This window comes from Carassius carassius, chromosome 9 (genome assembly GCF_963082965.1).
Source record: "Carassius carassius chromosome 9, fCarCar2.1, whole genome shotgun sequence".
NCBI classification, from domain to species: Eukaryota; Metazoa; Chordata; class Actinopteri; order Cypriniformes; family Cyprinidae; genus Carassius; species Carassius carassius.
This window is the reverse complement of record NC_081763.1, coordinates 7295383-7312560: the sequence shown is the minus strand read 5'-3', so window position 1 is coordinate 7312560 and position 17178 is coordinate 7295383. Positions and strand designations below refer to the sequence as shown.

Genomic DNA, 17178 nt, shown 5'->3' with positions numbered 1-17178 from the left:
TATGCATATACCTAAGTTAGTCATTCAAGTTTTTAACCAAATGTTCAAGATTTGGCGAGTCTCACTAAAAAACCTGTATTTTCTTCTGAATACCGAGGCACTGAAGTCACATGGACATTGATGTGCAGTATGTGAATGTGCTTTACTTTGAGGCTTGGATCCACTCTTCGTACAGCTGGTAGGTCATCAGAGGTTCAGGCAGCTCCCTCAGGTAAGATTTGAGGGCTCCTAAATAATCACGCAAAAACAAAACCAACATCAAATGGATTTGAAAACCACCAATTTTAGTTTTAACATGACATGCAAAGTGAGATCTGAATAGAAGTGGATTCAAATATTGGGCTATAGCTGTGGTACTCTTCAGTCTGGTGAGCAGAACTGAAAATGTCCAGGTTTCAAAACAGATCAGAAGCAGAATTCTGGTTTTGTAATCAAAAATACAACCAAACACGGGGGTAAAATCAAAGAAATATAGTCTCACTTTCATTTTTGGTAATCATTCAAAATGCAAAAATGCTAAAAAAAAAAAAACTAGCTGCAAACAAACTGCATCCTTCTACGGTTTCATTTAGGAAAAATGGATTGTACCGGCTACAGCATGAGGGTCAGAGTAAAACTCCTCCAGTTGGGAAGTGGAACAGTCCAGCGCCGCCTTTAACTTCTTCAGTTTAGAGGCTCCAGCAGCGATACGGAACAAACCCTGGCACCAAAGGAAATGTGGAGAACACACAAGACCTTTGCAATGTGCAGTACAATATAAACTGAGATCCTGATGTATAAAAAATGACTGAAAAGGCTGTTTTCTTATGTGTCAGGGATGGTTTCACAGGGAATTGATTGTTTCGTTTCACTGCTATTATTAGATTTGCTATAACCAAAAAGCAGAAGTGAATCAGTAGACGTCTCAAACACAGATACACTGCTAAAGTGTCAGAAATCATCAAGGTCGATCTATCTAGCCATCCATCCATCCATCTATCCAAAAATCTATCTATTTGTCCATCCATCCATCCATCTATCTAAACATCTATCCATCTATCCAACCAACCGACTATCATCTACACATTCATCATTCATCATCTATCCACCCACCCCTTTATTCATCCATACATCCATCCATCTAACCATCTGTCCATCCATCATTTCTTTATCATCTACCTATCATTATTCCACCTAGCCATCCATTTATCATTTATCTATCATCTATCCACCCATCCATCAATCATCCATCCATTATTTATTTATCTATCAATTTCACCATTCATTCATCATCTATTATCCATCCATCTAAACATCTATCCATCTGTCCATCCAAACATCTGTCCATCCATCCATCTATCCATCCATTTGTCCATCCAATCCATCTAAACATCTATCCATCTGTCCATCCATCCATCCATTTGTCCATCCATCCATCCATCTAAACATCTATCCATCTGTCCATCCATCCATCCATCCATTTGTCCATCCATCCATCCATCTAAACATCTATCCATCTGTCCATCCATCCATCTATCCATCCATCCATCTAAACATCTATACATCTGTCATCCATCCATCCAAACATCTGTCCATCCATCCATCTATCATTTGTCCATCCATCCATCCATCCGTCCATCCATCCATCATCTGTCCATCCATCCATCCACCCATCTATCCATCTAAACATCTATCCATCTGTCCATCCATCCATCCATCCACCCATCCAAACATCTATCCATCTAAACATCTATCCATCTGTCCATCCATCCATCATCTACCCACCCATCCATCCATTACCTATCATCCATGCATCATTTATTTATCTTCTGTCTATCATCTACCCACCCATCCATTCATCATCTATCATCCATCTGTCTATCCATCCACCATCCCATCTTTCATCTATTTATCATTTACCCACCCATCCATCCATCAATCCATCCATCCAGAGACAAAAGGAATAAAAGACAAATATTGAGAAGATCAACACACACGTAAATACAGGCAGATTCTGCTTCTTTTATTTGGATTCTGACAACTATGCAACTTCATTTTTTAAATGCATGTCAAATAAATCCAACCATTTAAGACTGGTTCTGTATAAAAGTACCCATCGCTAAATATTCACAAGGCAGAAATATTGACCACTTCCCTGAAAATGACCACTATCCGCCATTGTGTATGCAGTAACAATGTGCATCCATTTGTCAGGTACCTCTTCCTGCATGCCGGTTTCCAGTAGCATCATAATGCAGGCCTCTAAGGGCAGAGCGATCTCTCTGCTAGTGCGTTTCAGATGTTCTTCCAGAGCCGTGCCAAATGCTGGCTTCTCTGTCCATTTATCTATGCCAGATGATGAGATGAAGTGAGAATGATTTGAGTTATGGCAGGAAACACTTAAGAAGCATCACTAGGTGGGTGTGTGGAACATAGATTCTGTAAGTCAGTATGATTTAATATATGATTGAAAATTTAAAATAAATAAAACACCTATAATATATTACTGTAAAAAAAAATCTCTCTCTCTCTTATTAATCCAGCAGATGCTCAGTGCAGGACTGTCCAGGAAGTGAAGAGAAAATATCCCACCTTGCTGGGACTGTATGCTGGGCAGGACACTCTCGATGGATGCCAAAGCTCTTCTGTGGTATTCAGCTTGAGCTTCTAACAACTACAAGTCAAATACACAAAAACGTCACACTTTTTCTAATTTTGTTTGAGAAGACAAACATTTTTGGACTAAATTATCTAATAATTGCCTAAATCCTGTAAAATATAGTATATATTCATTTAAGTTAACTCTGCTGACCAGATATGCTACCAGTGTATAGTAAGAAGACCTATGAATACCATCAACCTTTGACCGGTTTCTTAATAATGATCAGTGTCATAATTAAAGGTCATTCTGATTCCTTATTTGCAAGTCAAATTCATCATTCCAGTATAAATCGAACTTTATCAGACATTATTTGTTTTAGAAATGACTTACCAACACATAATAGCGAGCATATTCTCCTTCCTTGGAGGAAAAGCTGTACATGTCTGCTGCCAGTTGATCCTGAAGACAAAAACAGATCAGACTAGATTGAATGGGCTACCGAAGGTTGCCTAGAATCCTCAATAAAATCAGACACATATCCATACCTTGCATATTTCCATTTTGTTCTGAGCTTCATCCATCTCCTCTTTAAGTGTGTCAACTTTGGCAGCCATTGCTTGAGCATTTGCAGCGGATGGATACGCCTTTGTGGCCTGCTGATACCTGTATTATCAGAGTTTAAAGTATTTTCACTATTATTCGAATTATTATTCGAATCGTATTAATAAAAATAAAATATAATCGTGCTGACCCCAAATCTGTAGTATATATACACACCTGGCTTTTGCAGAATCAAAATCCAACACAAGCTTGGCTAAATGTTTCCTCTGCTTCAAAATGTTAGGAATATCCACCTTCAAGCACAGAAACAGAGATGTAAGCTACAGTGCGTGTTTAAAAAGCAGGTTATCCGCATGTCTTTGGCTTCATGTACCTCTGCCAGCTGGTTGATAGGCTCTAGAATCTCTCTCTCCAGCTGAACTTCATGTTGGCTCTGCTCAAAGGCCAGTTTGCTTTCAGCTTCTCCACACACTTCCATCATCTTCCTGTAGATACAAACAGACAAAGGACACATGCTGTCTGGTCATGCTAGATAATAGGGCTGGGGATATTGGCTCTTAAAAATATTACCACAATATCTTTTTCCATATCATTCGAACATATTCATTTTGAAAAATTAATGGTGAAGGAAATGCATTCCACGTGTTTGTTAGACCTTGAGAATCAATTTAACCAAAACTTGTTTGTTTACACATAAACTCCACAGAATAAGCAACGGTTTAATTTCCGGCCTTTTATTTATTTTTTCCATATTCTGTTTTCCATTTAATTTTTCCAATCTTTTTTTTTTTACATGATTTCATTATATTTCACAATGCAAAAATATATATATATATAAAAAAAATAACTGATTAAGCTAATGTCTAATTTGGAGGCCATGATGGGTTTATGATTTAATAATATTTCACAAGACACTTATATTTAAAATAAATAAACTATTTTGTGTGCAACTCAACTATTTGACTATTTTAATTAATTCATAAGACTTTAAATAATGAAATCAGTCTTTGAAAATAAAACATTGCATTTTTTGTTTTTGGTCAAACAAGATACTGTATAAATTAAAACATGGGTAATAAATACTTTGGTTGGGTTATATTCCATAAAACACATCAAACGCAACCAGCATGATCCAAAAAACAATGTACTCTTGCTTATCTATCGCTATCAACCAATCATCATCAGCAGCATGAAGTCACATTTTCCATCATGAACGATAATAATTGTATATGTTACATCACACTTTTATGAATTTAACTGGACTATGATGCTTCCACTCTATATTTTCACAGATCAGGTCCGTAAAGACCCACTGACCCACTGCTCCGGGTGTGTGTTCACGGTGTGTGTGTGTTCACTTCTGTGTGTGTGCACTTTGGATGGGTTAAAAGCAGAGCACGAATTCTGAGTATGGGTCACCATACTTAGCCGTATGTCACATCACAATTAAATACATCGATTTCCTGACATAACAGATGATTCAGAGATGTTTGGACACATGGCTAATGAAATCGCCTCTCTGTTTGACTCAGAAAAGAGTGAACGTTCAAATCTATCTCATAATGGGTATGAATCACAGGTCAGATGGACCAGATTATGGGATGGTTCTGGAGGATACATGTCTGTCAAAGAGTCAAAGAGTTCATAAACTCACCCGATGAGGGACTCATCTCCGAGCTGACTTCCTCCATCCAGCATGGATTGTGAAAGAGCTGTGAGAGGAAGCTTTTTCTAAGAGGAATAAAAAAAATCATTTCAGAAATGTGCACTTCGGAGGGATTTGCAAATGTAAAAGCAGCTATGACTTACATGTCTCTTCTCCACATCTGAGCCCACGTTACCCTGCAGACACACGACCATCCTCTTGTGCGCATTATGAGAGACCAGTCGCATATTTTCAAGGCGCCGCTCAATCTGTAATATAATGCGCGCATTTGATTCAAATTCACCAGGATTCCAGCGATTCCCAGTTCCATCAATCAATTCAGCACACTAATGATCATAGTTACATGCACACCTGTTCTGCATTTCCTGCAACACTTTTGAAAGTATTGTATGTCCTGCACACTAACACCCTTCGAGTTAAATGTGCCTCTTCATTAATTACATCTGGACTGTGATTCTGGTATTGAAGGACTGTGGTGCAAAACTGGTGGAAGTATTCAACCAACACTGTTTTATAAAAGAAGTCTGTGTGTCTGGTGATTTACAAAGTCACTGTAAGTATGAACATTTAAATTTTAAAACTTTCAATCACACAGATTACAAAATGTATGAGATTGATAATGACATAGACCCAGAAAACCACTTTTTCAATAATATAAATAATAATTGTTGTGAGTACTATACAGAAGAACAATTTAATAGAAATGTGGAAATGGAAGGGGCATTATCAATAATACATTTTAATAGCAGAAGTCTCTATAAAAACTTCGTACAAATTAAGGATTTTTTTTGTGCAAGTTTAATAAATTTGATGTGATTGCTGTGTCAGAGACTTGGCTTGATAATGAGAAAGCACAAGATGTGGAATTGGATGGATATAATTTGTTGACGATTAACAGAGTTAACAAAAAAGGAGGAGGAGTTGCTTTATATGTTGACACAGCGTTAAAATGTAGTCCGATTAAAAGTATGTCATGGACTATAGAAAATATTCTGGAATGCTTAACCATAGAAATCAACTTTGAAAGATCTAAAAATATAATAATTACTTGTGTGTATAGAACACCAGGATCATGTATTGATACATTTATGAATAGATTAGTAGGGGTGTTAAATAAATGGAATGAGAACAAGTTACAAATTATATGTGGAGATTTTAACATTGATTTGTTAAATCCAAATGGACATAAGAGAACATCTGATTTTATTGATACAATGTATAGTAAAGGTATATTTCCGGTGATTACAAAACTAAGCAGAATAACATCAGACACTGCTACACTAATTGATAATATATATACAAATGAAATTGAAGGGGAAATTGTAGGAGGATTATTTATAAATGATATGACTGATCATCTCCCAGTTTTTGCGATCTTTCAAAGATTTTTTACAAAACCAAATGAAAATAGGACAAACAATGTTAAAATGATTCGACATAGAACACCAGAAGCCATTGCTGCCCTTGGGGAGGATTTAAAGAAACTTAACTGGAGTGAGGTTTATGAAAATTAAGATCCTAATAGAGCCTATAATGCTTTTTTAACCATACTGATTGAAAAATATGAAAAACATTGTTTTTTCAAGAAGTTTGTAAGGAAGCGAAAAAATTTGGACAAACCATGGATTACAAATGGAATAGAGAAGGCATGTAAAAAGAAGAATGCATTATACAGGAAATGTATTGCAACAATGACAAAACAAGCTGAAAATAATTATAAAATTTATAAAAATAAATTAGTAAGTATTATAAGATTTAGTAAAAAGGACTATTATCATACATTATTGACCAAGTATAAGAGTAATACTAAAAAAACATGGGAAGTACTTAATAGTATAATTAAAACGAATAGAGGAAAAGTAGATTACCCAAATTATTTTGTAAATGATGACTCAGGAATTATAAATAAAGTGAATGACATTGTCAATACATTTAATGAGTATTTTGTAAATGTTGGTTATAAGTTAGCACAAGAGATTGTGGAGCAGAGAAATGAGGAAAGGCCAGATGAAGTAGATATCCCTAGTAATATCCATTCAATATTTATTAGGGGAACTCGTGAAATGGAAATACTTGATATTGTTAATAATTGTAAGAATAAAAAATCTACTGATTGTAATGATATTGACATGTCATTATTAAAAAATATCATAGAATATATAGTAAAACCATTTACATATATTTGTAATCAATCGTTTTTAACAGGTATATTTCAAAATAATATGAAAATAGCTAAAATTATTCCTATCTTTAAAAGCGGTGATAGACATCTTTTTTCCAATTACAGACCAATTTCTCTGCTTTCCCAGTTCTCTAAAATTTTGGAGAAACTATTTGTGCGTAGGCTAGACAACTTCATAGACAAACATAAACTATTGAGTGAACATCAGTATGGCTTTAGAGCAAATAGGTCAACTTCAATGGCAGTGATGGAAATGGTAGAAGAGATTTCCACTTCAATGGATAATAATGAATATACTGTGGGGGTGTTCCTGGATTTAAAAAAAGCTTTTGACACTATTGATCATGGTCTATTAATGAGGAAACTGGAAAGATATGGTATAAGAGGCAAAGCCTAGTTTTGGTTAAAAAGTTACCTTGATGACAGATATCAGTTTGTCCAAATAAATGATGTTAGATCAGATTTAATGAAAGTTACTTGTGGTGTTCCACAGGGCTCGGTGTTAGGCCCCATAATGTTTGTACTGTACATAAATGATATTTGTGAAGTGTCAAAAATATTAAAAATGGTTTTGTTTGCTGATGACACTAATTTATATTGTTCAGGGAAAAATTTGGAACAGCTTCTGAATACAGTGGAAATTGAATTGATGATCTTAAAAAAATGGTTTGATGATAATAGATTGTCATTGAATTTAAGTAAAACAAAGTTCATAATATTTGGTAATCGAAAGAGTTTTAATAAAGTTAAAATTAGGATTAACAATGAGGAAATAGATAGAGTATATGAAAATAAATTTCTAGGTGTTATAATAGATCATAAATTATGTTGGAAACCACATATTAATTATGTAAAAAGAAAAATGTCACAATCCATTGCAATATTACATAAAACTAAACATATTCTGAATGAAAATTCATTATATATTTTGTATTGTGCGCTCATAGTTCCATACATGATCTATTGTGTGGAGGTTTGGGGACATGCATATAAAACCAATATAAATCCAATATATATGTTACAAAAAAGAGCAATAAGGATTATAAAACATGTTGACTATCACGAGCCAACTAATCAATTGTTTAGTAATTTAAATGCTTTAAAAAATTTTGATTTAGTAAATTTCTATACTGTACAGACAATGTATAAAGTCTACAATAATTTGCTTCCAAACTGTATCCAGAGGCTGTTTGAAATAAGAGAAAGTCAGTATGGAATAAGAGGAATGCATATGTTTAAAAAAAAAAGGGTAAGAACTAATACAAAAAATAGATGCATATCTGTCAAAGGGGTTAATCTATGGAATAATTTGCATACGGAATTAAAATTGTGTAATTCACTTTGTAAATTCAAGAAAATGTTTAAAAACAAGGTGGTTAATAATTATTTAATTTAACGGGTATTAAAAAGTTATTTTTCCTTCCTTCTTTCTTTTTTTTTCTTTTTTCTTTATAAACTTTGTATATGTATGTGTGTCTTGTATTAATCACTACTAGTAAAAAGTGCCGCTCATTTGATTGATAATTATGTACAAAGGGTAGGCGTAATAAGCAGAGGCTTCAGCCTACACCTTTTTTCGGTTATTATGTATAACTTCATTTATTTTTGTATGACTGATTGTCTGTGAGGACCGAATTAAATAAATTTACAATTTACAAAGTCCTTTGGGTTAAGCTGGTTAAAAAGCATGATGAGGACACCAGAACAAGTCGCATCATAGTCATTTAATATCTTTGAAAATGTAATGCAGTCCTGTGATATTAAAGCTGAATTCTTCAGTGTCAAATCATCTTTCAGAAATCATCTGAATATGCTGATTCGCTGCTCAAGAAACACATCTTATCAATGTTAAAAACCATTGCTTAATATGCTAATTCTTTCACAGAAAAAAGATGAATAGAAAGTTCAAAAGAACAACAGAAATCTTTTTAATAAACGTAATAATTGTCTTTACTTTCAGTTTAACGCAATCTTGCTAAATTTCTTGAAGTATATATGGAAATATGGATGTGTTATTACGAAAAATATGATCTTCTCTGGGAAAAGCAGGAAAATGTTGCTTTCTGGCAGTTTCTTCATTAAGTTGGCCATCAATTCTAGACTCATGACCTGCAGTCATAAACAGACGCCTGGATTGGAAAATCGCACCTTTAACACCTTTACAATTGAAGGTAGTTTATATTTGGAATGCAAATCTTTTTAAGGTACTTTTTAAGGTGAATAAAATTGGGCCAGTTTGGATCGAGGTCTGTTTTCAGTTTGCACAATCCACAATCTGTCTTCTTGCAGCTGGCACAGAAAGCTGCCAAACTGGCTGATTGTTTTCTAGCAGATTTCTTTCTCAAATGTATGCACAAGTGGCGACTCCTAAAAATGTGCCTGACAGTCCCTCAAATAGTTCCAGACAGTCGCAGTGGAACCGAAACTCCGCGTGAGCTGACTGCTCGTTTCAGCAACTCAAACGCATTTCAATAAAAGCTCACCACAAAGACACAAGATTAAAAACTGCAACCAATATATGCAACCTACACTCTGTTTGTATGGGCACTGTTTATTCTGCACTCACTATCTGTGTTGTTTCAGCACCTGATACACTAAAGGATTTATGCCAATCAAATAATGCAGTCTTGTCACAATTTGGCAGTTTGCAACGCTGCAAAAAAATTGATATACCTGTGTATACATACACACACACACACATATATATATATATATATATATATATATATATATATATATATATATATATATAACTAACTCTAACTAATAACTCTAACTCTAACGTCTAACTCTTGCATCCTTTTTAAAACATTTTCCTCACTTCTTTGTCCTCCTCCTCCACCTCCTGCTTCATCTCTAATAGCTGACGACTTTGCTACGTTTTTCATTAATAAAATTAAACACATTAGTGCACAATTTTCCACACCACAATCAGTCAAGCTCATATCACCAGCAACCTTACACTCATTTACATCCTTCTCTTCACTCTCTGAGGCAGAAGTCTCAAAACTCATCCTTTCTAATCACCCTACTACTTGCCTGCTTGATCCTATTCCATCTCATCTCCTTCAAGCCATTTCTCCTGCAGTTGTACCTGCACTCACTCACATCATCAACACATCCCTCCACACTGGTGTTTTTCCCTCATCATTTAGACAGGCACGTATAACTCCACTACTTAAGAAACCCAACCTCAACCCATCTCTTTTAGAGAACTACAGACCACTTTCCCTTCTTCCTTTCATTGCAAAAACACTTGAACGAGCTGTGTTCAACCAAGTCTCTACATTTCTCACACACAACAACCTCCGTGACAGCAACCAATCTGGCTTCAGAAGTGGACATTCAAATGAGACGGCCTTCCTCTCAGTTGTTGAAGCTCTAAGACTGGCAAGAGCAGAATCCAAATCTTCAGAACTTATCCTGCTTGATCTGTCCGCTGCTTTTGACACAGTTAACCACCAGATCCTCCTATCAACCCTACTGGCAAAAGGCATCTCAGGAACCACACTTCAATGGTTTGAGTCTTACCTATCAGATAGGTCCTTCAAAGTATCTTGGAGAGGTGAGGTGTCCAAGTCACAACATCTAACTACTGGGGTGCCTCAGGGCTCAGTTCTTGGACCACTTCTCTTCTCTGCTATGCTGATGACTATCAACTCTACATCTCATTCCATCCTGGTGAATTGACGGTAGCTATTCGCATCTCAGCTTGTCTAACAGACATTTCTTCCTGGATGATGGACCATCACCTTCAACTCAACCTTGCCAAGACAGAACTGCTTGTGATTCCAGCAAACCCATCGTTTCATCACAATTTCACCATCAAGTTAGGCACATCAACCATAACTCCTTCAAAAACAGCTAGAAGCCTTGGAGTTATGATTGATGATCAGCTGATGACTTGACAGTTGATGACTTTCTCAGACCACATTGCTAAAACTGTCCGATCCTGCAGATTTACTTTATTCAACATCAAGAAGATCAAGCCCTTTCTTTCGAAACATGCAGCGCAACTCCTTGTTCAAGCTCTTGTTCTGTCCAGGCTGGACTATTGCAATGCCCTCTTGGCAGGCCTTCCAGCCAATTCCTATCAAACCTTTACAATTAATTCAGAACGCAGCAGCAAGATTAATTTTTAATGAGCCAAAAAGAATACACGTCACACCTCTGTTTATCAATTTGCACTGGCTTCCAATAGCTGCTTGCATGAAATTCAAGGCATTGATGTTTAACTACAAAACTACAACTGGCTCTGCACCCATTTACCTAAATTTGTTACTTCAGACTTATGTGCCTCTAGAATCTTGCGTTCTGCAAGTGAACGTCGCTTGATTGTTCATCCCAAAGAAGCACAAAGTCACTTTTACGAACTTTTAAATTAAATGTTCCCTCCGGGTGGAATGACCTCCCCAACTCAATTCGAGCAGCTGAGTCCTTAGCCATTTTCAAGTATCGGCTTAAAGCATATCTCTTCCATCTTTATTTGACCCTCTAACTTTAACACTCACTATTCTAATTCTATTCTTAAAAAAAAATCTAACTACCTTTCTAATCTTTTTGTATTCTATTTTCTTTTCATTTATTATGCAATTGTATGTGTGTGTGTGTGTGTGTGTGTATATATATATCAGAAACACACACACAAATGTATATATATATATATATATATATATATACATAACACGTTTAAAAAAGACATATACATATGTAAATTTGTTGTTTTTGTTGTTATTTTTTTATATGTCTATATACTGTTATTTATTAGTTTTAAAATTTAACTTTTATTTCAGTTTACATTTATTTCAAATAACGACTTTTTTTTAGGTTTATAAAACCCTGATCTGTAATTAAATTAATCTGTGAATTTTTTCCACAGTGTATTTACATCAATCATCCACAAAAAAATGAATGGGACTTTGCGATACTATAAACATAAGAAAATATATTTTAGGAGAGTGTATGATTATTGCTTCATTTCTATGCAACACAATGTGAAAGAGAAAAAAAATACAGGATTTAGTGATGATCTGCTGGTTGGAAAAAGCAGCTCATTAGTAGAAAAAAGCTTTCCTGTTTTGAAACCAGCAACTGAAAAATGTCGTTCAGCTAGCTGTGTTACTCTCCAATACTGGTTCACAAAAACTCAACCACAACCAGAGACCAGCGGTAGTACAGCTCTAACAGGGTCATCTGCCAACACCGCTGCATTTGAACCTGGCAGACCTTCAAAAGCCAGAAAACATCTCCCTCTGACTCATTTCAAGAGGGAGTGAGTGCATGGCCCATTATCATGTTTCCTTTCCCTCCTGCAGAGCCGAGGCAGCGTAAGTCGCAGAGCAATCAGGTAGTTAAACTTTGACCCTTGGACAAGGAATGCATGAATGAAGGTGAAGGAGCGGCGTATAAAGCTCTGGCGAGAGTCCGTCGAGCTTCAATGATTTCACTTCAGCTGTACAGTGTTTCACACAGGCATGTTTCAACACGAGCTGCTTTTTAAACAAAGAGGTAGTGACAGATTAGGCTGATTGGTTTTGTTTTTGGAGTGAGTGTTTGCTTTGAAAGATTATGGGTCTCATGCATCAAATGACATAGATTTAGATTTAGATTTATATGCATAATTACCAGCGTCTACATAAAGCTGCTAGGGCTTGGTGCTTTTTGAGCTATTTTGGGCTTTCCTTTGTTTATAACAGCCATAGTTATGCTCATGCTCACGCAAACATGGGCTGTGTGGTGTCAGAAATATTAAAATGAGTTATATCCAGACAGTCAGCTGCTTTCCTGTTATTTACAACTAGTCCGAAAAAAGGAACAAGGAGGAGTGTGAAAGAGGAGAGATTGTGTGAAAGAAAAAGATGAAGGTAAAGGACCAAAGGTCAACTGAGACACTCATAGTGTAAGAGAAAGCAAAGGAGACGATTAGAGAAGCTCAAGATTAACACTAAATAAGAGCATACTAGAGCACAATATCATTGATACTGTGATTAATATGAATATAAATGATCATTTACAATCAGCTAGTCTGCAAAACATAATATATTTGACCAGTTTACTGTACATTATCCTGCTTATTGCACAACTACTTAACAAATAAATAAATGTAAATATTAAATATTGATTAATAAATGTTGTTTTGAGAAGATATGCATGGGAGAAAATGGCTGTGGAAAGATATGAAAATGCATTGCATATTGTAGGACATCGTTTGGCAATCATATAGTCTACATTCATTATGCAGTGGTTGAACAATCAGAATCAACTATTCAAGAGAGCCATGAAATAAGACATAATACTCTTGTTATTAATTTCTTAAAGGTGTACTAAGTAATGCTTAGCACCTGAAATTAGCAATAAATAATAATTCAGTGACTTCTAGGGTTATTATAGTATTGTGGACTGAAATTTAAAATATAAAAAATATTGTTTCATTTAAATTAAGTATAAAAATATAAATACAGTATTAGAACTGTTAAAGCAGCAAAATTGCTAACTGAAAATAAATAAAAACTAAAAATATTAAATACTAAGAATACTAAAATAAATAAAAAGATAAATCAAACCTAGATAGTGACATTAAAAAAATATTAAAGTGACAAAATATTAAAATGCTAATAAAAATTTTAATAGTATACACATAAGACTAAAATAACAGCTGTGCCCTGGGTGGAATTTTAGGTGATTTGTGCAGTCATTCATAGTTGGGATAAAGTCAGGATCAAGTCATAATATTTAAATATTCACCATAAGAAGGTCATCACTCAGTACTTCTGTCTTCTCTGCTCTGTGGACAAAAAAAGGGAAAACAGTGATTGGTTATATAGCAGATAAATGTGCAGTGCTTCATGTGACTGGTGCTCTTCCTCAGGGTGACTGTGAAAGCAGGTTAGGCCAGTATCACTATAAAAAGATACCAAACAAACATATCTTTGTGTAAAGCCTTCACTACAATTCATTTTATCATTAATATCATCCATTCAAAACATCCGCTGCACTTCACTTTTTTAAATGAAACATATCATTTATTTTACAACTATGTCAACAAACTGGGACACGTCAGAATAAAAAAAAAATCCACTTCCTGCTCTCTGCATTTCACATTGCTGTTATGGAAACCGAAGTAAAGGAGGCAGGGCTATTGATGCTTTACACACACTCTGTCTGCAAAAATGGGTGGAGCTTCATAACTAATGAGCAGAGACTCCCTCTGACAGAACTTTATTATGGCATCATCTGTGATAGTTTCAGCATTTTCATTTATTTATATATAGTTGATATGTGTTATGCACATTATTTTGAACAAGTCTTTTACACTTGAAAAAGCCTTAATCTTTGCAGTAAGAATATTTGGTCATCTTTAAAGTAAGAAAAACTTGAGAGAATGAGAAAATGAGCCTTGTTTTCAGAGAACGCATATTGAACTTATTTTTGCTAAATCTAACATTATTTTGGGAGTTTTATTTATTGAAAAAGGGAAAAAACAGCTAGAGAAAAAAAAGAAAGCAATTACTGGAAATAAAACCTTTTGTCTTCATAATAATAATAATAATGTTAATAATAATAATAATAATAATAGTCTATTAATCTGATGTACATCTGTCTTGTCTTCAAAAATTAAGAACAGATAGTATTGCTTATGAAATTGTGTTTGAGTGGAGTGTTATTTTTATGTGGTAAAACTGCTGAGCCAGCAGTGTAGTTAAACACTGGAGTGTTTAACACTCTTTGGAGTGTTACAAGCTGTTGTGAATAGATAAGATCCCTGAAGCTGCAAAGACTCTAGTCTCAGACCTAAAGAGATATTCTTTATAAGAGATAAGACTCGTCCACGCCCCCCTGAAACACCCGTTTAAACACGCCCCCACATGTTTACATCACAATGTGGGAAGATTTGCATAATGCCGCTCAAATGTTCACGCAAGGAAAGAAGGAGTAACTTTATTATTGCTGCCACCGCCATGTAGTGGAGTAACTGCTTGTTTCATTGCAAAGGTGAAACTACTTTGTTTGTTCTTCCAAAAGTGGACACGACTAGAAATCAGTGGTAAAGTTGTATTTACAACACTGTTCCAGAACAGTTCAGCCCAAGTATTCAGATGTGTGCAGCACATTTTACAGAGGGCAAGGACTGTTTCCTGGGAGAGTAGCCTACAGTGCTGATGTTTTGACAAATAATTCTGACTCACAGTCTGTAAGTACTTTTACGTATGTAAAGAATTTACCACTGATGATTCAAACATGAGTTTTGAGCTGTGTAGAGAAGCGCTTGTTGTTTGTCATTTCTCTGATCACAAATGCAGACATGGTTTTATGTTTACTAGGGTTGGGTACCGAAACCCGGTACCAATATGGCACTGGTACCTATGGAACCGGTATGAACCGAACCGAATCAGAACGCAGATTTCGGGTGCCTCATAAATGCCTGAGCGATCGATTGAAATATCCTGGTTCTCTGAAATGTACACAAGAAGCATGGGCATCGATAGGCTTTTTTAGCGGGGCTATAGCATTTAGCTCTATAAAATAGACAGCACTCATTCAACTAAATATCAGAGTGACTGACAGAGATACAGTTATAAACATTATGTGTGTGCGGCGTGATGCAACGCAACGCAACGCAACGCATAAAAAGTACAGTATAAGTCATTATAATCATTAATTAAGTCCCCACTGGATGCAACAAATGCCTCGTTTGTAATGGTTTTTATGGTTCTATCTCACCGCGCTAGCATCACACACACAGTATCACAGTATGTTAAGGAGCGTAACATTTCCGTCTCACGCTTGAGGCATTCGGCCAATCACAACGCACTGGATAGCTGGCCAATCAGAGCACACCTCGCTTTTCAGAACGATGAGCTTGTAAAAATCGACACATTCAGAAGGCGGGGCATAGAGGAGAAACAATAATGTGCATTACATGGAAAATAATGTGTTTTTTTTTTACATTTCACGGCATAAGCACATTTCATTACACCAAATAATGTTCTTTATTAGCAGCATCATATGACCCCTTGAAAAAAAAAAGGTGAAACCTTGAAACTTTTTTTATAGCACTCAACAAGTGCAACTGCTATTTATGTCTACTTTCGTGTGATGAACTGACACACAGACAGACAATCCCTCCGGATAAAGAGACCTTTCTCAATGTCTATCACCATGATGATTATTTTGGTTGAGTAGATCAATATTAAAGTTCTTGACAGATATAAGAGGTTGTTAAATGCAATATACAACAACTTTTATAAAAGAGAGAAGCAATGAGAAATAACAGGATATACTCTACACACATACAGAACAGAAAACTTAGAAAAAAGGTCACAAAATTGGTGTAACAAGAGAAAATATCACTGAGATCTCATTACACAGGTTGAGAATGACCTCGCATTAGGCAGGAGGGAATTTTTAGATTTCCATCAATACTGAATTAGCATTGATCCTGTGTTCAGCAAACGCATATCGGGTTCTGTGTAAACCTCCAGAAATACCTCAGCTAACATTTCATACATTCAAAGTTGAGAATACAGCATACATGATATTATAAAGATTTATCAAGATCTAAGCTTGGACCATCAAAACGTCCTTTAAGGTACGTGATTGATCACTAAAGTCCGTAATATCTCCAAGTAATCTGGTTCTGAGCACAAGATAAACTGCACCATAACAATGAGTAATGTGTTATTCTGTGATCTGTAAGCAACACAAGATAACTCTATGTACTCAAGCTTTCTTTGAGTACACAACATTTATTTAATTGGCACACAAAAACATATTATTAGTGATACCATATCATTGACACCAGTGTTGAATGTTTAATTGTGGGTGACCGTTTCGAACTTTGTTTTTTTCCTTTTAGTTTGCACTAACATAAATTGATAATGCTCAATTACGACAAACTGTAAAGAATAAAAAGCACAATCTTAAGCCATATTCAGGCAGAATCTGATTGTAAACAGCTGATAAACAGTACTGGAGCTCACATCTTGCATAATGCAAACCCGTTTGACCCTCCTAAACAAGGGGTTTAAGTGGCAATGTGTTTATTTGAAAAGATTAAAATCTCTCCAGATTATGTTAGTTGGTATTTGGTCATTCAACAAAAGAGATATTGTCACCTACTTTTTATTTCCTTTGACTTAAAAACCGAATCAAACCGCTTGCCCCACTTCCAACTCCAGCTCTCAGAGG

General features: G+C 35.4%; 1 protein-coding gene across 2 annotated transcripts in view; it reads right to left on the bottom strand.

Annotated features, from left to right (window-relative positions):
• LOC132148817 (rho GTPase-activating protein 17-like) overlaps positions 1-17178 on the bottom strand; it is a 32563-nt gene that overhangs the window by 12898 nt on the left and 2487 nt on the right. For both annotated transcript variants that reach the window (XM_059557538.1, XM_059557537.1), the window contains exons 2-12: positions 13735-13774; positions 4952-5056; positions 4797-4873; positions 3516-3627; positions 3359-3435; positions 3127-3244; positions 2972-3040; positions 2572-2653; positions 2198-2325; positions 589-700; positions 147-228 (exon numbers count right to left, since the gene is read on the bottom strand). In XM_059557538.1, the coding sequence (XP_059413521.1) occupies positions 147-228; positions 589-700; positions 2198-2325; positions 2572-2653; positions 2972-3040; positions 3127-3244; positions 3359-3435; positions 3516-3627; positions 4797-4873; positions 4952-5056; positions 13735-13774 (1002 nt within the window). The remainder of the gene's footprint in view (positions 1-146; positions 229-588; positions 701-2197; positions 2326-2571; positions 2654-2971; positions 3041-3126; positions 3245-3358; positions 3436-3515; positions 3628-4796; positions 4874-4951; positions 5057-13734; positions 13775-17178) is intronic.